The following is a 27,919-nucleotide window of genomic DNA, read 5'->3' on the forward strand; positions in this document are numbered from 1 at the left end:
TTATCCTCTGTACTACAGAAGGGGCAAAGGTTAAGTGGCTTAACTCCTTGTGTAAAAAGTTGTAAATCACACCAGCTGATGACTCATAAGAGACCTGATTACAAAGCAGTGCAGTGCTACGCCGACAAATGTTTGCTTTTAGATATTGGAACATACCAAGAAAAGTATAAATAAATAACTAAATAAAACAAATGCAAGACTGAAAAACAATTTAAACCATCTAAGTGCATCTGACATATTTTCTTGTGAATGACCTTTATTCAGACTTATAATGGATTCAGTCAACAAACCGGAACTTCTGAATGGCCTGGGCTGTGATTAAGCGGATTTGAAGCGAAAGTATTTGATGAATGTTTAATACGTGTCGAGAGCATTCGGTTAATATCATTATACATTTTTTTTATTGAAGTGGCCTTTGGTGGATTTTGCATCTGAGCTCCTCAATTGTTTACAGAAATCATATCAACTGCTTTAATGAATATAAAATAGGCTTCTTGTGGTCAGACCTGTCTTGTTTTTTGTAGTTCCAATGCTATCTAAAGGGGTTAACTTAGGTCAGGAAGGAAGAGCATGTTCAATGCAGAGGAAGGAAGCCAGGCAACCACAAGTGAGAGCAGGAAGACACTATAAATCATTTAAAAAAACCTTCACATCTTCTTAAATAATAAAAAGTAAATGTTGTCACAGTAAAATAAAATTTTTACATTAGAGAAAATGTAAGTGGGGAAAATGTTTTCTTGTGCAAAACACTGGCATAAAGCTAGCTGTGGTGTTAAAGAGGCTTTGCAAGAGCTTGCTTTGTGGTTACTTTGATGTTCTGAGTGTTTTGCAGTACGCGAGTGGTTTGAGTCTATGAAACACACCTGATCTAATTACATTAATATGTATTGATTTCAGTTATTAATTTTTACATTCATTTCAATCTTTGACATGGTTTTACTTGGTCAATATTAAAGATATCAAGATTATATTTTCACAGAATGTTCTTTACATTTATGTAGGATGATTAAGTGTAAAAAATTATTTTTTAAATTGTCATAGACTGTACTGCCTAGATGCCCTACAGAGCTTACTGCTGATCAGCTTGACAAGTTTGCTTATTTAACTCTTTCCCCGCCATTGACGAGATATCTCGTCAATTAAGAGAAAACGCTTCCCCGCCAATGACGAGATTTTCCGTCCTTCCGCAACTTTTTAAAACCGGAAGTATTGCTCTATGGCAAGCGGCTGCATGTCCGTGTCTGTTTTAAAGATCGCTCTGAAAGGGATCTCTATGAAAAGTCCGTCATAAAAATGGAATTATCTCTGCTTTTTGCTCAAAATATGGTGTTTTTGCAAAAACCTACCCATATTCAAAAGCTGATTGCAAAAGAACCACTAAAGGTAGGATGAAACTGTTTTTTTTGTTTGAAAGCAGAGGGTCTGTTCTTTCAGTATATTGTATGTTTATATATTTAAAGAAGAACATTTTCTGGAAGGCATTAAACTTTGGTGAAAATCATGAAAAACGCTGGCGCTGGCTGGCAACTTTTTTTAAAAACGCTGGCGGTGAAAGAGTTAAGGGCTTTGCCATAAGCTTTTTTATCAAGGCAGTTTAAAGGAAGGATGGGAAAATATTAACAGTTTGTAAGGATTACAACTCAAATTTCACAGTTAAGATGTTCAGAATGTGGAAAGAGGTTTGTCTCTGGATCATAATGGCAGGAACTGTCAGGAAACAGTGACAGAAAATGAAGTAAGACAGGCAGGAAGTGAACCAGCAGGACTGATGGGTCCCCAGCCAAATCGTTACCTCAGAAAACGGCTGCTTTTACTGTGGTTAAAGTTGAAAATATAATTAAAAACTGTAATTTGTTTAGGAATATTGTGATATTTTTTACAAGTTACTTGTAAGCTTCATTGTTTTAAAAAAAATCATGTGTTCTCATAATCTTTAATCAAAAATGCAAATCTTCTCCCCTTCTTAAAACGATCTCTCTTTATTTCTGGTCATATGGTATGGCAGGTGGACGGCGTCCGGGAGAATACTGATGCGATTCGCATTTAACAACACGACCCAACTTTAAACGATCCAATCAGATCTCGATGGACATAAGCTGCATCCAAAAACTTAGGCAGCCGACTTGTTGCCTCTCTCATGAGGCAATGACTTCCGAGGCATGAAGGCAGCTCAGAGAAATGCTTTTGGACACACTTTATAGACTGTGTTTAAAATATAAACAGATAGTGCCTTTGTGATAACTTATCACATATTTGAAAACTACAATTGAAAAAGCTCAATAAGACCTTATGAAGTAATTAAGCCTCATACACATGCTGAAATGTATAGACAAATCTTTAGTAATTTTTAGTGAAAATGAAGGATTACAGTATCAGACATAGGCTATAAAGAGAAGTTTGAGATAGGGCTGAAACGATTAGTCAACATTGTCGACAATAAAATTTGTCAACAAATATCTTTGTTGTCGAGTAGTCGTTAGATCTAACCTAATGTAAGGGCCTACAATGTCGCGATTTGACTGTAATGATGCTGTAGCACTACAATGTAATGCAGCCCTTACAAATTTGCGACAGAAGAAGATAGATGAAATCACAGCGCAAATTATGGCGGAGTGCAAACAAATCAGAAAGAAAGTTTCACAAAACTTCAAACCAAGAATGCTGTCCTTTTTTATACATAAAAGGCAGAACTTGCCTTTCACAGGAGCATAAGGTCCATGTTGGAGCACTTTAAAAGGAAATATCTTGGTGTAAGAGGAGCCGGTGAGAGGTAACTTGAAGGAAAACACCACCGTTTTTCAATATTTGACTACGTTATTCCCTCAACTTAGATGAATGAATACATACCTCTCTTTTCTTAATGCATGCACTTAATCGTTGTACAGCACGTCCATTTAGCCTAGCACCATTTACTCAATAGGATACAAACAGGGATGAATTTAGAAGCCACCAAACACTTCCATGTTTTTCATATTTAAAGATACATTACATGTGTAGTTACACGAGAAAGTATTGTGGCACATGTGTTGCTCTATCATATAAACAATAACTGTGTGAAAGTCAGCGCTGAACTTAGTCTCTTCACACTTACACTGGTCTAAATTTTTCATTAGTCACATGATCTATTTCTGGGATTGGTGAACAAAAATTAAATGGTAAAAAGTAATTTTAGGGCGCCCTCACATTATCCATACCAAACCATGCCCCAGCGTGATTGTCACCCCTCCCTGCTCCCCCAGGTGCACGCACTCACACTGTACTTTTTATCGATCCGAGTCGGGGCGCGCTTTCTTCATTAAGATGCGATTGTTTAGAAAAAAGCAGGAAGTAAAGCTCTCTCTTAACACTGGAACCCACCATAATGATAAGTCTGTGTTTTTAATTCGTCGAGTCGTTTGGTGCGCAATTACAGACAGCCCTCTCACATGTCATCATATTGCTTAGTTGATCTGTCACGTGTGCAGCTCGGACATTCACGTTACCCCGCTGCTGGGATCAAAAGGTTTTTACGGAGGCAGATGAAGGTGAGTGGTCGCACAACTGACGATTACTTAGTAACTTAGTGTTTTAACAAATTGAAAAAGCTGAATAATCGTTCAAAACATACTGATTAGTCGTCAAAATAATCGATGATTATTCGATCAATCATTCTAATAATTAATTGATTAATCGATTATCAAAATAATTGTTTGTTGCAGCCCTAGTTTGAGACATACCTTAATGCATGTATGCAGTAGATCACCTTGGGCATATTCTTGCGATCATATACATCTGTTGTCTCAGGGTAGAATATCTGAAAGAGGAAAACCACATTACAACTGTGGGTACATAAAGATTTTTTAGTTATAAAGACCAATTCAGCACTCTCCATTCACAAAAACATAGTATGTGGTGGTACCATGATAGAGTTATTGCATCATACTTTGACACATACCATCATGTTCTTATGGAACTCCAAGTATTATTTCAAAAAAATGGCACAGTACTACAAGGAAATCACCTTTACCATGTTGTATGGCTCTTAATGTTAGTTTGTTTAACTATAGTACTGTACATCAGATCAGTGGTTATAGATCAGTAATTCTCAAAGTGTGGTACTTAATGTAATGTGTGGGTTAATGGAAATTCACGAGATCAACCAATGGTTAGCAATGGTAAAAAAAAATAGGGAAAAAAACATGAGAAACAATACATAAAATGAAACAAAAAGAAAGTCGTGCCATGGACACAAAAAACTATTCATAGAAATTCATGCTCAAGGCACGAAAAAAGCTGAATTTCGTGCCATGGACACAAATAAATGTATCAAATTTTTACGTGACTATGACAAGACTTTCCGTGAGATCAGTCTGGTTTATGTTCAGACTATAACCCCTCGTAATGTTAGGGTTATATCGTAACTCTTCACAAGACTTTGATTACAACTGTCATCAGCATCATCAATCCTTCAAAGTCTTATATATATTATATATATATATATATATATATATATATATATATATATATATATATATATATATATATATATATATATATATATATATATATATATTCAACAGTGACTGAAGTTTGCAAAGTATCTGTGATTTCTCTCTCGTGCATGTTTGTTTATGAAAAGATCATAAGGAGCGCGATGCACCATTCTGTCATGCTGGTGAATGATCTCAGCTTCAGCATAAGGATAGAGACAAGCTCCCTGATCTATGCTTCTGTCCAGTTTGCTGACATTTCTCGTCGTAAATGTTGATCTATGTTTAAATCCCTGAACCATAAATGCACCCTATATGCATTGTTTCTGCATTTTGTTCACACAAAAAATACTGTATTTAACGCTAATGTGAGGGTGTTTTCATATACAACGTCTATGGAAGGCATGGTAAATTTGACAGCGCTCTCTCCTACAGTTTTAAGAATATTTAATTGTGTGATGGCATAAATGACATAATTAAGCAATATCGCTCAAGTAGGAGTGTGATATAGCTCTATATCATCACGGCTGTGATTAGGCCAGAGGCACGAGGCCGTAGGCCGAGTGCCGGAGGCAATCACAGCCGTGATGATATAGAGCTATATCACACGACTCCGAGAGCGATATTGCTTTTATACAACAGTTCGACGGCACACGTTTGAAAAACGAAAACTAGAAAACAACAACGGAGTTATTTTAAAAGCCTCTTTGTTTGAGAACTACTTCTTCCGCCACGGATTTGAGGGCGGCCAGAATGACAGGTAAAACTTTCGGCTGCTTTGAAGCTCATAACAACTCAATGGACGGAAAAGCCGTTACTTTATATTACCGTTTCTTGGTCACAAAGTGTAGTTTTAAGATTAGTTCAGTCGAGAATGTATATGTATTATATTTAAATCTGCAGTCGATTAGTAAAGATAGAGCCTGTTTGAACGTTTGCTTAGTGAGATTCGGTACGAATGAGAACCAAAGCATGAGCGGACGTCAGTGTTCACTCGCCCCGCTGACCACCGCCCTCTCTGGGCTACATCTCTGACAGGGATTCCCTGGCTCTCATGTTGGCCTTGTTTGTTTATGATCGTCAAAATGAGATCAAATCAGCAGTATTTGGTGTCATGATCAAACTATTACTTGTTTTTTATTCATATTTAGTGTCTTTTGTGTTGTTATTGTTTTGGCGCGAGGTAAAAGTTAATAAAACTATACTTGTATAACGTTACTATTGCTTTCTCATTTATTCTTAACGCGATACGAGCACTCGATTATTATTATTAAACTTTGTTCTTGTCAGTACTATACAAAACGTTTTTTTATAAGTGTCAGAGAGATGTTTTTGCATGCTGCTTATAAATATACCAGTGGCGATATCTCATAACATGTTTTAATAGTCACGTCACGATAAAGTAAATGATCAATGTCCACATTTAAAAGCTGCAGTGCTTACCTGCAGTTCCACGGTGTTTTCGCGTTCTGATAAAAGATATAGCTTCAGAAAAAAACGAGTGTTTATATTCCTCTTTCCAAGTGTTAATCGTCCACACGATGTGACAAGACATTTCTCCCATTAACTTTAACATAACATCCAAGAGCGCTGATCTTTGACGGAATAATAACTTCCGATTGGGGATTCACAGACTGATTTATGAGCTAGTTTGTTTGTTTGTTTGTTTGTTTTTATTTAGCTAGTAAACTAATGAGACACACGGAGAGTGATTCAAAACAGCGCGTCTGTGTTTTTCCATTCAGAGATGAGCCTGCTTAGGACCTCCATTCACTAGGTGGCGGAATGATACAGTGAAGGTGAAGCGGTTACAGTGCCGTTATCAGCACAATATCGCATAGCTCTTAGACAAACAGATTCGAGAACCAGAAAGAACTGTTGTATAATGAATAACAATACATTATAAATACAAATATACACTTAATGAATAGTATTTATATACAATATAAAAAGAGCATGCCACGTTAAAATAACATTAGGGTTTAGGAATGTTTTAATGAATGTTTGTTGATTTTAAGTCATTAGATCATGAGTCATTTAGAGTAATCGATAAATTACTCGATAGATTAGTTCAGGGGTTCTCAACCTTTTGCAACTTAGGGCCCACCAATGACTGTTTAAAACATTCAGAGGACTACCTTTCTAAACATGATATTTCACAGAATAAACAGAAAAACAATGCACCGTGACATGCCTTTTGTGTCAACCAAATCTACCGCCTATAAATATTTCTATTCCGGTCTTGTAACTATATTTTTGATTTAATAAATAAAAAATAAATGCAAAAATAAAAAAAATCAACTATTCTGCTTTTCATTTCTAACATATTCATTTTGATATTTGTGATATTCTGATTAAAAAACTTGCATGCCATCATAGATAATCTTCTGTTCATTTTCCACAGAGGTGAAAGTCACTTCTGAAAGTGAAAGTGTAAAAAAATGTAATATTGCCTTTAAAGAGGTATTGCAAATGTGTCTGTGTGTGTTTGCATGTATGTGTGTGTGTGTGTGTGTGTGTGTGTGTGTGTGTGTGTGTGTGTGTGTGTGTGTGTGTGTGTGTGTGTGTGTGTGTGTGTGTGTGTGTGTGTGTATTGGCTGACAGTGTAAACTTGGGCCTCACCTTTGGCAAACCCACAGACTCAATGGCTCTTAGCCACTGCACAGTGTTATCTGTATGTCTGAAGTGTAGTCCTGAGCACTGAGGAAAGAGTGCACACAACAACAAACAATTAGAGGAGCACTTTCCTGCTTCATTTAAACTGAGTTTCAATCTATATTATAAATCTGTTTTTATAATGTTACGAATCTGTTACCTACTGAATATCCTTGCAATATATGCAACAAAATCATTAAAGGGGATAGATCACATAAAAATGAAAATTCTGTCATAACTTTTTCATTCTCTTGTTGTTTCAAACCTGTATAAATATCTGTGTTCTGATGAACGCGGGGAAAGATAGTTTGAGGAATGTTTGTATCCAAACTGATCATGAGCCCAATTCACTTCCATAGTACAGTAGGAAAAAAACACTATGGAAGTGAATGGGGCTCATAGACGGTTTGGTAACAAACATTCCTCAAAATATTTTTCTTTGTGTTCATCAGAACAAAGAAATATATACAGGTTTGTAACAACATGATATTGAGTAAATGATGACAGAATTTTCATTTTTGGGTGAATTATCCCTTTAACATTCAAGGTAAATGAGCAAATGCAACCCATGAGGTACTTTTTGTTTTGTGAGAATTAAATTTTTAGGATGTGAGGATGTCTTTGATGTATTTGATGTATGAAGTCACATCCGCTGTGACATACTGTAATAAAGCAATCAGCCCCAAGAAGCAGTGGGTTACCAGTGCATTTTATAACAGCTAACCCCCTTAACTGTTATAAAATGCACTGTAACACCACTGCTTCACGGGGCTTATTGCTTTTATAAAACAGTTACTTTATATGCATAGCAGGATTCTGTAACATAAAACACAGCAAATAAGTTGTAATTATATGAGTACAAATATTACTCTTTCGCCAAACAAAGTAGTTTCTCAGAGTGTGTTCCCAAGAAACACAAAAGCAGCAAAGAAACAATGAAAATATGATTAAAGACTGGTGTTAATTGTCATAAATCAGTACGCAGCAACAGTGGGGCAGTAATACTTAAGCTATGTAATGCGCTCTGAACTGTGGGGTTGCTGGGGTATTTTATCACAGCATAGAACGCTTTTCAACTAATCAGAATGAAGGACCAGAACTGCTCATGTTATAATGTACAGTATTTCTATGTTTTATATGTAATGCATCACACAATCGTAGAACAGAAGGATGGTCAGTAAATAATTTTCTACCAGTAAATCAGTACCTTATAAAGGGATTGGACACTGTCGTAAATCTTCTTCTCCGACACCAACTGGGGAGCAAAGAACGTGGCCAGTTTGCCAAGGTAGATGCCATTCTGCAAACTGTTCTCTAGCTCTGTGGTAGGGGGCAGTTGATCCTCCAGACAAGCCTCCATCCATCTGAAATCAAAGTTTCCAAGTAAGGAAGCATGCAAAATACATATTGTCTGGTTAAAACGGTGCTGCATCAGGAAAAAAAAAACGAAAACTTGAAAACAGAACCAATAAATAACAACAATTCTACATTCAATGTACATTCAAATAACTAATTTAGACTATACTGCAGAAACATGGGCATCAAATATTCACCCTCAGCATGATAAAACATGAATTAAATGCTTTTTTTATTTGTTAGAGAAGCAAAAAAATCCAATCAAGATACGCTTATAAAACACTCCTATGCCGAACTGCATTTGAGGAAAGTAACAAATGACATGTTGGTGCGGTTTATCCGAGTCCCAGACTAAAATGCATGTTTGAGCTGCCCTTCATTTCAAAACACCTAATACTGACATATCTTAACACATATAAGTTCCATTGTTTTGTCCCAATATTGTTTTTTTGTAAGATTTGTTTCTAAAAACTACCTTAATGTCCTATTTCAGGTTGTTAATGTCACAGAGCGACTTAATGCAGCGGAACCTAAAATGGCGGAAATAGTTCAGCCCGGACCATTGTCCGTGAAACACGCAGCCAGTTCCGGTAACTCCGGGCAACCAAAATCGGGAATTATTGAGAACAGGTGTGCAATTGAACGTGGCGATTGGGCAATTCAGTGAAGAGGAGGCATATAAATAAGGCTTCTGGAGAACAGCAAAAGTGTGAAGTGTATTCCGGCAAACGCTGTGGGTGAGACGGAGCGATCGGTGTGTTGGAGAGACATATTGGTGCGGATATTGCAGACTGGGCGAAGTTAAAACAGAGGATTGGGCTGAAGAAAACATGGAGCTAAGTGTTAAAGCATTCCTTTGGAAGTAATTGTGTTGACATGTACTATTTACTTTGAAGAGATGGTGTACATTGAGAAGTCACGATCGGAACACGGGGAAGACGATGAAAAAACCCAAGTGCAGACTTAAATAAAGAATACTTTAATACATGCAAAAACCACAGAACCAAAACACCCACAAGGGGGTAAAACATTACAATAACAGAACACAAAAACTAAACTAACTAACTAACATCAACACTTGTAAACATTAAACTACACAACCTTACACATGAACATGATTAAACACAACGATCTTGAGGGAAACAGAGAATAATACCAACGCACGGAGGACAGGAAAGAAGGGTATTAAATAGGGAAATCTAACAACAAACACCTGGAGCTAATCAAACAAAAGGGAGCGGGAAACAATTCACGAACCCTGAGAGAAACGTGGACAGCGGAAGGGCATGTCATACAACTCTCTCAGGGCAGACACGTACTGTCACAACCTAATCTCTCACAACTCGGATAAGACAAGAAATGGAGAGACGGGTCATGACAGAGAAGGCACCGGAAACGCATTGAGAGGAGGAAGGAACGGAGAAGTTGTTGTACTATCGACCTTGTATACACCAGACCTCTGGAAGAGAGGGGGAAGTATTAGGTGCCCACGAAACTGTGAGTATGTCTCAATTGTCGTCTTGCCAGTGACAGCCTTGCTAAAATTGTATCTCAGTGTGTTCCCTGTGTATTCGATCAGTGTGTAAGCGGCCCCACCCGTGAAAAGGATTGGTGGGTGAGCCGGAACCAGCTGAAAAGAGGAAGGAGTGTGTTTAAAGGTCGTGGTATTGACGGTTACATATCCTCCGCACCAACCCTTTCAACTATTCAGGACTATTTCCCAGCCCAACGTGGTGATCTGACCCTAATTCACCGTGAGTGTGTGGAGTGCAGTGGGTGAGTCTTTTTGACATGTGTGCACCTGAAGAATTGTAGTGTTGTGCTGTATCAATGTTGTCAGCGATTGCTCCCTAAGCCGAAGAGGAAGCCCTGTATTAGAGGGAGTGAACTGGTGTTGGTGGACTACTGTGATATATATATATATATATATATATATATATATATATATATATATATATATATATATATATATATATATATACACCCGACTGTGACTCATAACCCCTTCCCCCACCTGGTGGTGGCGTGGCAACTGTATGAAGTAATGAAAGACCAATGTCGCACACCTGTGAGTTCCGGATAGGTGCGTAGGATAAAAAGACAATAATAGTCCAACAAACTTGTATACAAAAGAGATATCCCGCACACTAATAACTTGCAAAATATTTATTGCGACGTTTCGATCGTAAGATCTTCTTCAGGCATATGAACATGATAGTGGTATCACAAAGTATTTTTAAAAATCATGGACCAATCACATCAGACAATAGTCACCGACTAATCACAGTATCAGACCTTCAATGACCAATCAAATTTGTCAACAATTATTTCCATCACATCAACAACCTCAATATCATACACAAATCAGAAACAGTCTATAATGACAAGAAAAAAGAGAAAACACCACAAACCGTACATACTGCATGAAGAATTAGAATAAACATAGTGCAAAACTCCATCAACAATTTAAAAAAACACAAATTTTTTCCTCTCAAGATTATAACATCACATTGAAAAGGGCTTCATCATTTAAACCAAGAGGCGATAATGTTTGTAAAGTAAAAATCCAAAATAATTCGCGTCTCTGTAGGAGCATGTCAATGTCTCCGCCTCTCGGTGGCATAGTCACTCTTTCTATCCCACAAAAACTTAGAGAAGAGACATCATGACTCATGGCCATAAAGTGTGCCGCAACCGGATAGTTAATGTCTTTTCTTCGAATAGAGCTCTTGTGTTCACTAATTCTTTTTTTCAATTGGCGCGTAGTTTTACCAACATAGCCTAAACCACACGGACAACGAATTAAATACACCACATGTGTAGAGGCACACGTTATCACAGAATTAATGTGGAATTTTTTTCCCGTTCTAGGGTGACAGAAGAATGACATTTTTTTCGTGTTATTGCACTGGGCACAATTACCACACCGGTAATTTCCATTTTGTAATGGACTAATAGTTCTCTGTGAAAGACTTTGTGTGCAACTCTGAAAATGGGCATGTACTAGATGATCTTTTAAATTTTTTGCTCGTTTGTACACTATAAGTGGAGGGTTAAGGAAAATAGAACTAAGCTCAGGATCAGATGACAAAAGATGCCAATGTTTTTTGAAAATAGATCGAATTAAATAAGATTTGTCGGAATGAGTCGTAATGAAAGTAAACGAATGTTTTTTAACCTTTTTTGTCCTCTTCTTTAATAATTGAGCTCGTGTATTATGAAGAGTAGTATCGAAGGCTTCATCAATCCATTCTGTAGGATATCCTCTTTCTAGGAATTTCATTTTCATTGTCGTTGACTTCTCAATAAAATCTGAATCAGAGTGACAAATCCTTCTTAATCTACAGAACTGACTCTTCGGCAAACCCTTCTTTAACGAGGTAGGGTGAAAGCTCCTCTATCTCAATATGTTGATTTTTTCATTAAACCCTATGTACAGACTTTACCTGCTTACATAAGGGACTCTACTGATTTCATCAATAAGATCTCTGAGATACATGATCTACCGGATATGTCTTTATTATTAACTTTGGACATTACCAGTTTGTATACGAACATTTCACACGAGGGAGGACTCAATGCCTTGAAACATTTTCTCTCCACACGGGGTGACATTAATCCCCCGACAGAATTTTTGATCGAGATGGCATCATACGTTTTGAGATACAATTATTTCAACTTTGATATGGATTTTTTCCTCCAGATCAGTGGAACAGCGATGGGCTCTATTTTTGCCCCTAACTATGCCAATTTGTTTATTGGCTTCTTTGAACAATGTTTTGTATTTAATGCGGAAAAAAATCCTTTTTGTTCGCGGATCATAAAATGGTACAGAGACGCAAATTATTTTGGATTTTTACTTTACAAACATTATCGCCTCTTGGTTTAAATGATGAAGCCCTTTTCAATGTGATGTTATAATCTTGAGAGGAAAAAATGTGTGTTTTTTTAAATTGTTGATGGAGTTTTGCACTATGCTTCTTCTAATTCTTCATGCAGTATGTACGGTTTGTGGTGTTTTCTCTTTTTTCTTGTCATTATAGACTGTTTCTGATTTGTGTATGACATTGAGGTTGTTGATGTGATGGAAATAATTGTTGACAAATTTGATTGGTCATTGAAGGTCTGATACTGTGATTAGTCGGTGACTATTGTCTGATGTGATTGGTCCATGATTTTTTTAAAATACTTTGTGATACCACTATCATGTTCATATGCCTGAAGAAGATCTTACGATCGAAACGTCGCAATAAATATTTTGCAAGTTATTAGTGTGCGGGATATCTCTTTTGTATACAACTGTATGAAGTAAGAAATTGCTGTGAATATTGTGTGGAGTATCGAAGGAGGGAAAGCTTGAATTGGCTGCTGCGTTGAAAAAGCATATGTGCTGTCTCTGTGTATGATTATACGTCTGTTGAGTGCTTTCAGATGCCCGCCCCTATCTAGATCTCTTTTCTTGCTGTTGGAAGAGAGGAGAGGGAAGCGATTGTCCCACTCAAGCAGTACATCACCTGGTGTGGCACTCTACCTCAACCTACCCACCTTTGTGATACCATCTGTAGCCGTGCTAGGCCCAACGTGCAGCAGCCCAATGCTGAGTGTATATACGTCCTCTCCAGCCACCCAAGCCTCGGAGAGCTAAAGCCTGACATACGCTTACCTATGGGTCTTTGAGTTGAATGAATGAATGAGTGAATGAGCTTTTATTGCCAGGTATGTTTACACATACGAGGAATTTGTTTTCGTGACAGAAGCTCCGCAGTACAACAGAATGACAGTGACAGAACAAAAAACACATAATAAAGAATAAAAAATACAAATATATAGACAATGAATGACAATATACAAATGACAATTGTAGGCAGGTATATTACAAAGTGAAGTTATGTATGTACATATATATTGTGTGCAAAATTTAAGTGTATACTAAGTATGGTGTTAGATAAATAAAGTGTGTGTGTATATAAATATAAAGTGTAGTGTGTTCGCCGTTATTGTCAGCTGTTCATAAGATGGATTGCCTGAGGGAAGAAACTGGTCCTGTGTCTGGTCGTTCTAGTGCTTAGTGCTCTGTAGCATCGACCAGATGGCAACAGTTCAAAGAGGGAGTGTGCTGGATGTGAGGGGTCCAGAGAGATTTTGACAGCCCTTTTTCTCACTCTGGATAAGTACAGTTCTTGAATAGATGGGAGAGTTGAACCGATGATTCGCTCAGCAGTCCGGACTACTCTCTGTAGTCTTCTGAGGTCAGATTTAGAAGCTGAGCTGAACCAGACAGTTACTGAAGTGCAGAGGATGGATTCAATGATGTTGGAGTAGAACTGTTTCAGCAGCTCCTGTGGCAGGTTAAACTTCCTCAGCTGGCGAAGGAAGTACAACCTCTGCTGGGCTTTTTTCACAATGGAGTCAATGTGAATGTCCCACTTCAGGTCCTGAGAGATGGTGGTTCCCAGGAACCTGAATGACTCCACTGCAGTCACAGGGCTGTTCATGATGGTGAGTGGGGGGAGTGCAGGGGGGTTTCTCCTGAAGTCCACGATCATCTCCACTGTTTTGAGGGTGTTAAGCTCCAGGTTGTTGAGACTGCACCAGACAGCCAGCTCTTTTACCTCCTGTCTGTAAGCAGACTCGTCACCATCCTGAATGAGGCCAATGAGTGTGGTGTCATCTGCAAACTTCAGGAGCTTGACAGAGGGGTCCTTAGATGTGCAATCGTTGGTGTACAGGGAGAAGAGCAGTGGGGAGAGAACGCAGCCCTGGGGAGCTCCGGTGCTGATTGTACGGGTGCTGGATGTGTATTTTCCCAGCCTCACTAGCTGCTGCCTGTCTGTCAGGAAGCTGTTGGTCCACTGACAGACGGAGGTGGGCACGGAGAGCTGATTTAGTTTGGGCAGGAGGAGGTTTGGGATGATCGTGTTGAAGGCCGAGCTGAAGTCCACAAACAGGATCCTCACATAAGTCCCCGGTCTGTCCAGGTGTTGCAGAACATAATGCAGTCCAATGTTTACTGCATCGTCCACAGACCTGTTTGCTCTGTAGGCAAACTGAAGAGGATCCAGCAAGGGTCCAGTGATGTCCTTCAGGTGGGCCAGCACCAGTTTTTCAAATGACTTCATGACTACAGACGTTAGAGCCACAGGCCTGTAGTCATTTAGTCCTGTAATTTTGGGTTTCTTAGGGATGGGGATGATGGTGGAACGTTTGAGGCATGAAGGGACTTCGCACAGCTCCAGCGATCTGTTGAAGATCTGTGTGAAGATGGGGGCCAGCTGGTCAGCACAGGATTTCAGACAGGCTGGTGTAACACAATCTGGGCCTGGTGCTTTTTTCCTTTTCTGCCTCCGGAAGACCTGGCGCACCGCATCCTCGCTGATCTGAATTGCAGGTGTGGGGGAGAGGGAGGATGCAGGAGGTGAGAATGGTGAGAGTGCTTGATTGGAGAGGTGTTCAGGATGGGTTGCAGAAGCTGTTAATGGTGTGAACGGTAGTTTGGAGAGGCATTCAGGGCTGGTTGCAGGAGTTGTGGAGGGTGTGAATGGTTTTGTGGGGAGGCGTTCAGGGCAGGTGATGGGTGTTCTTTCAAACCTGCAGTAAAACTCATTCAGATCGTCTGCCAGTCGTTGATTCTCTACAGTGCTGGGGGGTGGTGTCTTGTAATTGGTGATCTTCTTTAGACTTTTCCACACTGATGCGGAGTCGTTGGAAGTGAACTGAGTCCTTATTTTTCCAGAATAATTCCTCTTTGCCACTTTGATCTCCTTTTCCAATGTGTATTTAGCCTGTTTATACAAGACATTGTCCCCCTTCAAGTAAGCATCTTCTTTGGCCTGAAGGAGCTGTCTGAGTTTTGCAGTGAACCACGGTTTGTCATTATTGTAAATTATTTGAGTCTTTGTAGGAATACACATATCCTCACAGAAACTGATATATGATGTTACGGTCTCTGTGAGCTCATCCAGATCGGTGGCAGCAGCTTCAAAAACACTCCAATCAGTGAGGTCAAAACAAGATTGTAAATCCTGCTCTGCTTCATTAGTCCATCTTTTTACAGTCCTTGATACAGGTTTAGCTGATTTTAGTTTCTGCCTGTAGGACGGTATAAGATGAACCAGAAGGTGATCAGAACGTCCCAAAGCTGCACGTGGAACAGAGTGAAATGCATCCTTTATTGTGGTGTAGCAGTGATCCAATATATAAGTCTCTTGTGGGACATGTAACATGCTGTCTGTATTTTGGCAGTTCACGGGACAGATTGGCTTTATTAAAGTCCCCGAGAATGATTAAAACAGAGTCCGGGTGTTGTTGTTCTGTCTCTGTGATCTGATCAGCGAGTTCCTGTAAAGCTGAGCTCACATGCGCTTGAGGATGGATGTAAACACTGACCAGAATGAACGAGTGAAACTCCCGCGGCGAATAAAACGGCTTGCAGTTAATGAAGAGTGTTTCGAGATTTGAGCAGCACGTCTTCTTTAACACAGTTACATCTGTACACCACCGTTCATTGATGTAAAAGCATGTCCCGCCGCCGCGCCATTTCCCCGTGGATTCTGATTCGCGATCCGCTCTGAACAGCTGAAAGCCCGGCAGATGGAGCGCGCTGTCCGGTATGGTGTCATTCAGCCAGGTTTCCGTGAAACACAGAGCAGCAGAGTGTGTGAAATCCTTATTAGTCCGAGAAAGCAGAAGGAGTTCGTCCGTTTTGTTGGGTAGAGAGCGGAGATTTGCCAGATGGATGCTAGGCAACGGCGTTCGAAATCCGCGCTTCCTGAGTCTGACGAGCGCTCCCGCTTGTTTCCCCCGTCTGCGCGTCCTGAAGCGCTTGATCAGCGCCGCCGCTCCTCCGATAACAACGTTCACTAAAACATCTGAATAATTGAAATCCGGAAAAACATCTTGTGGTGCGTTCTGCCGAATGTTCAGCAGTTCTTCCCTAGTGAAACTGATGGCAGGAATATAACTAAAGACAGGACAAACTAACAAAAACACAAAAACATATGCGGAGCTCGTCACGGAGGCAGCCATCCTGTATCGGCGCCACCAGATATGTCAGCCCCTATCCATTCCAGCTAAAAGCTTAGCATACTCACCTGTATACTCACCTGTACACCCAAAGCCAAGAGCCCAGTGTACCTCCCTGTATACTCACCTGTACGCCTAAAGCCAAGAGCCCTGTATCGGCGCCACCAGATATGTCAGTTGCATCCATTCCAGCTAAAAGCTTAGCATACTCACCTGTATACTCACCTGTACACCCAAAGCCAAGAGCCCAGTGTACCTCCCTGTATACTCACCTGTACGCCTAAAGCCAAGAGCCCAGTGTACTTCCCTGTATACTCACCTGTACGCCTAAAGCCAAGAGCCCAGTGTACTTCCCTGTATACTCACCTGTACGCCTAAAGCCAAGAGCCCAGTGTACTTCCTTGTATACTCACCTGTACGCCCAAAGCCAAGAGCCCAGTGTACCTCCCTGTATACTCACCTGTACGCCCAAAGCCAAGAGCCCAGTGTACCTCCCTGTATACTTACCTGTATACCCAAAGCCAAGAGCCCAGTGTACCCACCTGTATATTCACCTGTACGCCCAAAGCCAGGAGCCCAGTGCACCTTCTTGTATACTTACCTGTACGCCAAAGCCAAGAGCCCAGTGTACTTATTTGTATACCTACCTGTACGTTCACAGTACCAAGCCCAGTATCCCTCCATATACTTACCTGTGTACCTTCTAGGCGCCTCCAGCTCCAAGCCCAGGGACGTACTTGTATATCTTCTGGATGCCCAAAGCTCCTAGCTCAGTGTACTTACCTGATCACCTTCTGGACGCTCAAGCTTTGAGCCAGTGTGCCTCTTGCACGTCAAGGCCATCAGCCTATGGTACTCATCCATCCACTTACCAGTGTACTTACCTATATTCATCCTTTGCGTCCAGGAAGTAAGGTTGAAAGGCTCCACCTGCAGTTCACCTGGGAGACACTAAGGGAAGAAGCTGAGGATATTCACCTGTAATCACGTGTGGAATAAGAAGAAGAGGAAGTCGGACGACCTACCTGTAAATCCCCATGAGAGTCAGAAGCAATTCGGAAGCAAAGTTCTCCAGGCCCAGAGAGCTTAATTTTAGAGACCCCTTTCCCTTCCCCACTTACCCTTTTAATTGATTTAATAAAGATTGTTTTAATTTACTTGCTCTAAAGTGTCTAGTCATTGGGGTGTTTTTGGGACCTCCTCGAGGTGGAAACTGAGGAAGGGGCGAGACTCACGATATTGGTGGTCCGCTCCGACCTGTGACATTAATCAATTAACATATTTAATCTAGATTAATCGCATTGTCATGAGTTAACTTGTAATTAATTGCAACTTAATCACACGTTTTATCTGTTCTATATTTACATTAATTTAACACATTTCAAGTTTTAATTAAAACTGCAAGCAGTGATGGAAGGGCCCTCGCACACCTGACACCGCCACGCCGTGGCATGAGAAGAATTAAAGGGAACAGTAGTAAATAGGCATTTAAGCATGTAAACATAGGTGAACCATTTAAAAGTGTAGTATAATGTGCCACATTTCCTGTTGCTAATTACAAATGACAGCGAGGTAGCATCGTGTAAGATAGCATGAGAGAGAGAGAGAGAGTGAGTGAGCGAGTGTGTGTGTGTATGAGTGACTACATGTAAATATTGGCACGTAGATGTGTTCTGTCCAGGACTCTTATCAATCATGTGAAGTTTGGGACAAATCTGACATTGCATTATCATTGTAAACATGTTACTTCCTGTTACCAGCTGGTGGCGCTATGACCGTAACTGACTATTGGCATCATAAGTGACTATCAGTAATGGGAGTAACGCGTTACTGTAACTCCACTATTTTTTTAAATCAAGTAACGCAATTACAATTACTGAAATTTAAATGAGTTCGTTACGCGCGTTACTCTATTTTGTAAAAAATAGACAAGACATATCTGACGTCGCAGGACTGTAGTTGGCGGCGCAATAATTCATTACACTTCATCATAGCTGACAGTGCATATAGAATGAACATGAAAAATCTAAACGGGACAACATACCTTTGTTTAAAAATTGTGCGCAAGTCATAATCCATCCGGTCTCATGTTTGTAAATTATCTTCACCAAGCAATTGCAGTATGACATCAACTTGCATTTGTAGTCCACAAAGGTAATAAATCTAAGAAATGATCATATATTCTTAGATGTTTACATCGGCTTCATGGAAGAGAACGATCCGCGATTGTTGTTTCCACTAAAATATTCACACTGCGGTGTAAACCCGTGTTAAAACTCCATAGTATGTGTGAGCTCGCTTTTAGTTTTAGTTTCAGTCTCTCCGTATCCGAACAAAAAATTCACTCGCTCTGTGTCCATCTGACAAAACAATCCACTCGCTCTGTGTCCGTCCGACAAAACAATCCACGTAGCCTACTCCGTTTTCTGAATAAATATCTTCCTTTAATCCTGTGTATCATTTAAATCCAACAGAAAACAAACAATATATGACCAAAGAGCGCAGTCCCTGTGGCAAGCTTCACAAGCTGTGTTCCAATTCAAGTGCTGCACCCTACTAAGCATGCAATAAAAGGTGAGCACTTGCCCATTCAAGGCGCTCAGAAGTTCGCGAAGAGAACTGAAATGAGACGGTCTAACCTTCGGAGGACCCATAATTTGCCTCATCTGCTGCACACGCATCGTGCCTGTCAGCAGGACACAGCGGAGACATTTCTAACTTATTAAAATAAATATGAAATCAGAAAAATTATAATTTATTTTAGAAAATTTGACATGTTGACACAATTGTCTCCAAATTTTTAAAGAGACACTACACAATTTTAACACATTTTATATTTTTGTAAACATGCAGAATATTTGTCTAAATGGTCTAAATGATATACATAAATAAACTAAGTTTAAATATTAAGATAATTTCTAACAAAAATATTCAAAGGTTGAATCTAAAGCAAAATAGGCTCCTACAGTATGTGATATATTAGAGTCTTATGTGTAAAATAGCCCATCCATATCATTTTACTGTTTGACTGTTCAGTACTGTTCCTATTTACATTTAAAAAGCAGACATAAAAGTAACTTAAAAGTTACTTTTCTAAGTAACTAATTACTTTTGATATACAGTAACCGGTAGAGTAATTCAGTTACTTTTAAAAGAAGTAATTAGTAACTGTAACTAATTACTAATTTTTTAGTAACTTGCCCAACACTGGTGACTATTGACATGTAGATGTGTTCAGTCCAGGACTCTTATTAATCATGTGAAGTTAGGGAAAGATCTGACATTGCATAATCAGTGTAAACATGTCACTTCCTGTTGTCAGCTGGTGGCGCTATAACCATAAGTGACTATTGACATGTAGATGTGTTCAGTCCAGGACTCTTATTAATCATGTGAAGTTTGGGACAGTTCAGACATTGCATAATCAGTGTAAACATGTCACTTCCTGTTGTCAGCTGGTGGCGCTATAACCATAAGTGACTATTGACATGTAGATGTGTTCAGTCCAGGACTCTTATTAATCATGTGAAGTTAGGGAAAGATCGGACATTGCATAATCAGTGTAAACATGTCACTTCCTGTTGCCAGCTGGTGGCGCTATAACCATAAGTGACTATTGACATGTAGATGTGTTCACTCCAGGACTCTTATTAATCATGTGAAGTTTGGGACAGATCAGACATTGGATAATCATTGTAAACATGTCACTTCCTGTTGCCAGCTGGTGGCGCTATAACCATAAGTGACTATTGACATGTAGATGTGTTCAGTCCAGGACTCTTATTAATCATGTGAAGTTTGGGACAGATCAGACATTGGATAATCATTGTAAACATGTCACTTCCTGTTGCCAGCTGGTGGCGCTATAACCATAAGTGACTATTGACATGTAGATGTGTTCAGGTCATGACTCTTAGCAATCATGTGAAGTTTGGGACAGATCGGACACTGTATGCCTGAGTTCCAGCAACCTGTTTCATAGCGAAACATCAAACTTTGGCTGGCCGAAACAGACACAAATTTTAATATAGAATCAAATCCTTCGCATTTTAGCATCACAAAGGCCTTAAGATGACACTCGCCAAATATGATGATGATCCGACGAAAACTGTAGGAGGAGTTAGTTAAAGTATGACTGCTGGAAATGAGAAAAACTGAGCCAAAATCTGAGAAATAATTCAAAATAGCTGACTTCCTGTTTGGTTTAGGGCGTTGCTCCAAGAGACTTTTTTGTAGGGCTTGTAATAATACATGAGCATACCGAAATTCGTACATGTAAGTTAAACACAGTCCAAGGGCTGCTTCATTCAATATTTGAAAGTGGCGCTAAAACATGTTACTTCAGGTTGCCAGCTGGTGGCGCTATGGCTATAAATGAAAATTGTTATGTAGATGTGTTCAGGTCAGGACTCTTAGCAATCATGTGAAATTTGGGACAGATCGGACACTGTATGCATGAGTTCCAGCAACTTCCTGTTTCATTGGAAAACATCAAACTTTGTCGGGCCAGAACCGACACAAATTTTTACGTAGAGTCAAATCCTTCGCAATTTAGCATCACAAAGGCCTTAAGATGACACTCACCAAATATGAAGATGATCCGACGAAAACTGTAGGAGGAGTTAGTTAAAGTATGACGCCTGGAAATGACAAAAACTGCGCCCAAATCACAAAAATAACTCAGAATAGCTGACTTCCTGTTTGGTTTACGGCTTCGCTCCAAGAGACTTTTTTGTAGGTCTTGTCATGCTACAGACGCGTACCGAATTTCGTAATTGTACGTCAAACACAGTCCGAGGGCTGCTTCGTTGAAAATTTGTAGGTGGCGCTATAGAGCCATTTTCTCACGCCTAATTCTAAAGCATACACCACATGTAAATTTTCATCACTCTTGACATCTGTGCAAAATTTCATGAGTTTTCGAGTATGTTTAGGCCCCCTAAAGTCCCGCTGAAGTCGGAGAAAAAGAAAAAAAATAATAAATATAGCTGCAAGCAGCAATGGCGGGCCCTCGCACGTTTTCTTACCGCTACACGGTGCGTCCGAGAAATCGATGCACGGTGGGCAAGGGCATCAAGTGGGTAAATATCAGTGGGCTATTTAATGTTGTTACTGAGCCATTTGGGGACTGTAGGTAGAAGAAACCCCACATTTTAGACAAACGGGGGCGCTAGTGAGCCACTTAAGAGACACGCCTATGTGTGACCTTTTTGTGCACACTTAACAGCTGACAACTCTGATGTTTGTGCCGACTTTTAGGTTAATCTAAGCAGGCCAAGAGCCCTAAATATGCCTGAAATAAATGTAAAGTTTGGGGCGTTGCCATGGGAACAGCTTTCGAGATATCAAAAATCCCTTCGCAATTTATCATCTACAATGTCTCAGCATTATGTTGACCACTTCTGGTGTCAATCTCATGAATATTCTAAAAGGAGTATTTAAAAGTTTCCTGCATGCAACAGAAAGGCTTAAATATGCCTTTAAAATGAAAGTAAAGTTTGACGCGTTGCCATGGGAACAGCGTTTGAGATATCAAAAATCCCTTCGCAATTTATCATCTACAATGTCTCGGCATCATGTTGACCACTTCTGGTGTCAATCTCATGAAAATCCTAGAAGGAGTATTTAAAAGAACATTGCATGGAACTGTCAAAAAAATCCAGCTTTGTGACTGACACACTTCCTGGCGCCTGGTGGTGGCGCTATACCCGGGAGTCACAATAGGCACATCGATGCGATCGGAATCTTCAGACGAACAAACACCCCGCGTGTCATCACAATAAGACATTTTTTGCCCTAGATATTAGACACTTCCTGTTTCTCTAAATTCGCCATAAATTCGTCGCCTCGCCATGGCAAAACCGTTCTAGATATCAAAAATCCCTTCGCAATTTAGCAAGTCCAATGTCTCGACATCATGATCACCACGTTTGGTGTCAATCCCATGAATCCACTAGGAGGAGTATTTAAAAGTTCAACGAATGCATTTTTTAAACAATCCAAAATAGCCGACTTCCTGTTGGGCGGAGCTTAAATGTTAGAGGGCGAAAGTTGTTCGGGTCGATGAGATCTATATGCGTACCAACTCTCGTACATGTGCGTACATTTTTGCCCGATCTGTGCATCAATGTTTTTTTTTGCATTACAGGGGGCGCTATAGAGCCCCCGTGCCACGCCCGTGTTCCAGCCTTTGGATTTCTGCGATGACGGACGACTCTGACGTCTGTGCCAATTTTCAAGAGTTTTCGAGTATGTTAAGGCACCCAAAAAGTCCAAAAGTGTTAAAAAAAATAAAAAATAAAAAAAATAAAAAAATAATAAAAAATATAGCTGCAAGCAGCAATGGCGGGCCCTCGCACGTTTTTTTACCGCTACACGGTGTGTCCCAGAAAACGATGCACGGTGGGCACGTGCATCAAGTGGGTAAATATCAGTGGGCTATTTAATGTTGTTACTGAGCCATTTGGGGACTGTAGGTAAAAGAAACCCCACATTTTAGACAAACGGGGGCGCTAGTGAGCCACTTAAGAGACACACCTATGTCTGACCTGTTTGTGCACACTTAACAGCCGACAACTCTGATGTGTGTGCCGACTTTTAGGTTAATCTAAGCACGCCAAGAGTCCTAAATATGCCTGAAATAAATGTAAAGTTTGGGGCGTTGCCATGGGAACAGCGTTCGAGATATCAAAAATCCCTTCGCAATTTATCATCTACAATGTCTCGGCATCATGTTGACCACTTCTGGTGTCAATCTCATGAATATTCTAGAAGGAGTATTTAAAAGAACATCAGCGTCAACTTAAAGGCTTAAATAAGCCTTTAAAATGAAAGTAAAATCTGACGCGTTGCCATGGGAACAGCGTTTGAGATATCAAAAATCCCTTCGCAATTTATCATCTACAATGTCTCAGCATTATGTTGACCACTTCTGGAGTCAATCACATTATTTCCTCAGGAGGAGTATTTAAACATTTACCGCATGCAGCTGTAAGGTTTAAATATGCCTTAAAAATGAAAGTAAAGTTTGACAGGTTGTCATGGGAACAGCGTTCGAGATATCAAAAATCCCTTCGCAATTTATCATCTACAATATCTCAGCATCCTGTTGACCACTTTTGGTGTCAACCGCATGAATATCCTAGAAGGAGTATTTAAAAGAACATCGGATGGAACTGTCAAAAAAATCCACCTTTGTGACTGACAAACTTCCTGGCGCCTCGTGGTGGCGCTATACCCGAGACTCACAATAGGCACATCGATGCGATCGGAATCTTCAGGCGAACAAACACCCCGCTTGGCATCGCAATAAGAAATTTTTTGCCTTAGATATTAGACACTTCCTGTTTCTCTGATTTCGCCATAAATTTTTCGCCTCGCCATGGCAGAACCGTTTGAGATATCAAAAATCCCTTCGCAATTTAGCAAGTCCAATGTCTCGACATCATGTTCACCACGTTTGGTGTCAATCCCATGAATCCACTAGGAGGAGTATTTAAAAGTTCAACGCATTCATTTTTTAAACAATCCAAAATAGCCGACTTCCTGTTGGGCGGAGCTTAAATCTTAGAGTGCGAAAGTTGTTCGGGTCGATGAGATCTATATGCGTACCAACTCCCGTACATGTGCGTACATTTTTGCCCGATCTGTGCATCAATGTTATTTTTTTGCATTACAGGGGGCGCTACAGAGCTCCCTTGCCACGCCCATATTCCAGCCTTTGCATGAGCCTAGTGGCACGTGACTTTGACATCTGTGCCAAATTTCCGTTGTTTTCGAGCATGTTAAGGCACCCAAAGTGCACGCCAAGAGCTTAAATATGCCTGAAAATGAAAGTAAAGTTTGACGTGTTGCCATGGGAACAGCGTTCGAGATATCAAAAATCCCTTCGCAATTTATCATCTACAATGTCTCAGCATCATGTTGACCACTTTTGGTGTCAATCGCATGAAAATCCTAGGAGGAGTATTTAAAAGTTCACCATATGCAACTGTCAAGAAATCCACCTTTTGTGACTGCCACACTTCCTGGTGCCTGTTGGTGGCGCTATACCCGAGACTCAAAATAGGCACATCGATGTGATCGGAATCCTTGGCCGAACATACACACTGCGTTTCATCCCAATAAGACATTTTTTGCTTTAGATATTAGACACTTCCTGTTTCATTGAATTTGCCATAAATTTGTCGCCTCGTCATGGCAACACCGTTTGAGATATCAAAAATCCCTTCGCAATTTAGCAAGTCCAATGTCTCGACATCATGATCACCACGTTTGGTGTCAATCCCATGAATCCACTAGGAGCAGTATTTAAAAGTTCATGACTGACACACTTCCTGGCGCCTGGTGGTGGCGCTATACCCGGGAGTCACAATAGGCACATCGATGCAATCGGAATCTTCAGACGAACAAACGCCCCGCATGGCATCACAATAAGACATTTTTTACCTTAGATATTAGACACTTCCTGTTTCTCTGATTTCGCCACAACTTTGTCGCCTCACCATGTCAGAACCGTTCGAGATATCAAAAATCCCTTCGCAATTTAGCAAGTACAATGTCTCAACATCATGTTCACCACGTTTGGTGTCAATCGCATGAATCCTCTAGGAGGAGTATTCAAAAGTTCACCGCATGCATTTTTTAAACAATCCAAAATGGCCGACTTCCTGTTGGGCGGAGCTAAAATGTTAGAGGGCGAAAGTTGTTCGGGTCGATGAGATCTATATGCGTACCAACTCCCGTACATGTGCGTACATGTTTGCCCGATCTGCGCACTCCTGTTTGTTTTAAAATTACAGGGGGCGCTACAGAGCCCCCTTGCCACGCCCGTGTTCCAGTCTTTGGTTTTCTGCGATCACGGACGACTCTGACGTCTGTGCCAAATTTCAAGAGTTTTCGAGTATGTTAAGGCACCCAAAATGTCCAAAAGTGTTGAAAAAAATAAAAAAAAAAAAAAAAATAAAAACAATAATTCTAGCAAAACCAATAGGGCTTCGCACCTTTCGGTGCAGGCCATTCTGGCCTGCTCCTCGGTGCTCGAGCCCTAAATATAGCTGCAAGCAGCAATGGCGGGCCCTCGCACGTTTTTTTACCGCTACACGATGCGTCCGAGAAAACGATGCACGGCGGGCAAGGGCATCAAGTGGGTAAACATCAGTGGGCTATTTAATGTTGTTACTGAGCCATTTGGGGACTGTAGGTAAAAGAAAAACCCCACATTTTAGACAAACGGGGGCGCTAGTGAGCCACTAAAGAGACACGCCTTTGTCTAACCTATTTGTCCACTCTGAACAGCCGACAACTCTGATGTTTGTGCCGACTTTTAGGTTAATCTAAGCACGCCAAGAGTCCTAAATATGCCTGAAATAAATGTAAAGTTTGGGGCGTTGCCATGGGAACAGCGTTTGAGATATCAAAAATCCCTTCGCAATTTATCATCTACTATGTCTCGGCATCATGTTGACCGCTTTTGGTGTCAATCTCATTAATATTCTAGAAGGAGTATTTAAAAGAATATCGGCGTCAACTGAAAGGCTTAAATAAGCCTTTAAAATGAAAGTAAAGTTTGGCGCGTTGCCATGGGAACAGCGTTCGAGATATCAAAAATCCCTTCGCAATTTATCATCTACAATGTCTCGACATCATGTTGACCACTTTTGGTGTCAATCTCATGAATATTCTAGAAGGAGTGTTTAAAAGAACATTGGCGTCAACTGAAAGGCTTAAATATGCCTTTAAAATGAAAGTAAAATCTGACGCGTTGCCATGGGAACAGCGTTCGAGATATCAAAAATCCCTTCGCAATTTATCATCTACAATGTCTTGGCATCATGTTGACCACTTCTGGTGTCAATCTCATGAAAATCCTAGAAGGAGTATTTAAAAGTTTCCTGCATGCAACAGAAAGGCTTATATGCCTTTAAAATGAAAGTAAAGTTTGACGCGTTGCCATGGGAACAGCGTTTGAGATATCAAAAATCCCTTCGCAATTTATCATCTACAATGTCTCGGCATCATGTTGACCACTTCTGGTGTCAATCTCATGAAAATCCTAGAAGGAGTATTTAAAAGAACATTGCATGGAACTGTCAAAAAAATCCAGCTTTGTGACTGACACACTTCCTGGCGCCTGGTGGTGGCGCTATACCCGAGAGTCACAATAGGCACATCGATGCGATCAGAATCTTCAGACGAACAAACACCCCGCGTGTCATCACAATAAGACATTTTTTGCCCTAGATATTAGACACTTCCTGTTTCTCTGATTTCGCCACAACTTTGTCGCCTCGCCATGGCAGAACCGTTCGAGATATCAAAAATCCCTTCGCAATTTAGCAAGTCCAATGTCTCGACATCATGTTCACCACGTTTGGTGTCAATCGCATGAATCCCCTGGGAGGAGTATATAAAAGTTCAACGCATGCATTTTTTAAACAATCCAAAATAGCCGACTTCCTGTTGGGCGGAGCTTAAATGTTAGAGTGCGAAAGTTGTTCGGGTCGATGAGATCTATAAGCGTACCAAGTCTCGTACATGTGCGTACATTTTTGCCCGATCTGTGCATCAATGTTTTTTTTTGCATTACAGGGGGCGCTACAGAGCCCCTGTGCCACGCCCGTGTTCCAGCCTTTGGATTTCTGCGATGACGGACGACTCTGACGTCTGTGCCAATTTTCAAGAGTTTTCGAGTATGTTAAGGCCCCCAAAAAGTCCAAAAGTGTTAAAAAAAATAAAAAAAAAAAAAAAAAAATAATAATAAAAATAATAAATCCGAGCAAAAACAATAGGGCTTCGCACCTGCGGTGCAGGCCATTCTGGCCTGCTCCTCGGTGCTCGAGCCCTAATAATAATCCGAGCAAAAACAATAGGGCTTCGCACCTACGGTGCAGGCCATTCTGGCCTGCTCCTCGGTGCTCGGGCCCTAAATATAGCTGCAAGCAGCGATGGCGGGCCCTCGCACGTTTGTTTACCGCTACACGTTGCCTCCGAGAAAACGATGCACGGTGGGCATGTGCATCAAGTGGGTATATATCAGTGTACTATTTCATGTTGCTACTGACCCATTTAGGTACAGTAGGTAAAAGAAACCCCATATTTTAGACAAACGGGGGCGCTAGTCAGTCACTAAATAGACACGCCTTTATCTGACATTTTTGTCAACACTTAACAGCCGACAAATCAGATGTGTGTGCCAAATTTAAACTTAATCTACGCTGCCAAGAGCCTGAAATATGCCTGAAATAAAAGTAAGTTTGACGCGTTGCCATGGGAACAGCTTTCGATGTGTCAAAAATTCCTTTGCAATTTAACGTCTTCAATGTCTCAACATCATGTTGACCACTTCTGGTGTCAATCGCATGAATCCCATACGAGGAGTATTCAAAACTCCACAGCATGTAACTATCAGCCTTAAA

The 27,919-nt window shown here is 40.4% G+C and overlaps 1 protein-coding gene across 3 annotated transcripts in view; it reads right to left on the reverse strand.

Annotated features, from left to right (window-relative positions):
- LOC135744695 (ras GTPase-activating-like protein IQGAP2) overlaps nucleotides 1-27,919 on the reverse strand; it is an 87,031-nt gene that overhangs the window by 50,565 nt on the left and 8,547 nt on the right. For all 3 annotated transcript variants that reach the window (XM_073814617.1, XM_065263009.2, XM_073814618.1), the window contains exons 3-5: nucleotides 8,332-8,488; nucleotides 7,092-7,169; nucleotides 3,717-3,793 (exon numbers count right to left, since the gene is read on the reverse strand). In XM_073814617.1, the coding sequence (XP_073670718.1) occupies nucleotides 3,717-3,793; nucleotides 7,092-7,169; nucleotides 8,332-8,488 (312 nt within the window). The remainder of the gene's footprint in view (nucleotides 1-3,716; nucleotides 3,794-7,091; nucleotides 7,170-8,331; nucleotides 8,489-27,919) is intronic.

This window comes from Paramisgurnus dabryanus, chromosome 5 (genome assembly GCF_030506205.2).
Source record: "Paramisgurnus dabryanus chromosome 5, PD_genome_1.1, whole genome shotgun sequence".
In the NCBI taxonomy this organism is placed as follows: domain Eukaryota; kingdom Metazoa; phylum Chordata; class Actinopteri; order Cypriniformes; family Cobitidae; genus Paramisgurnus; species Paramisgurnus dabryanus.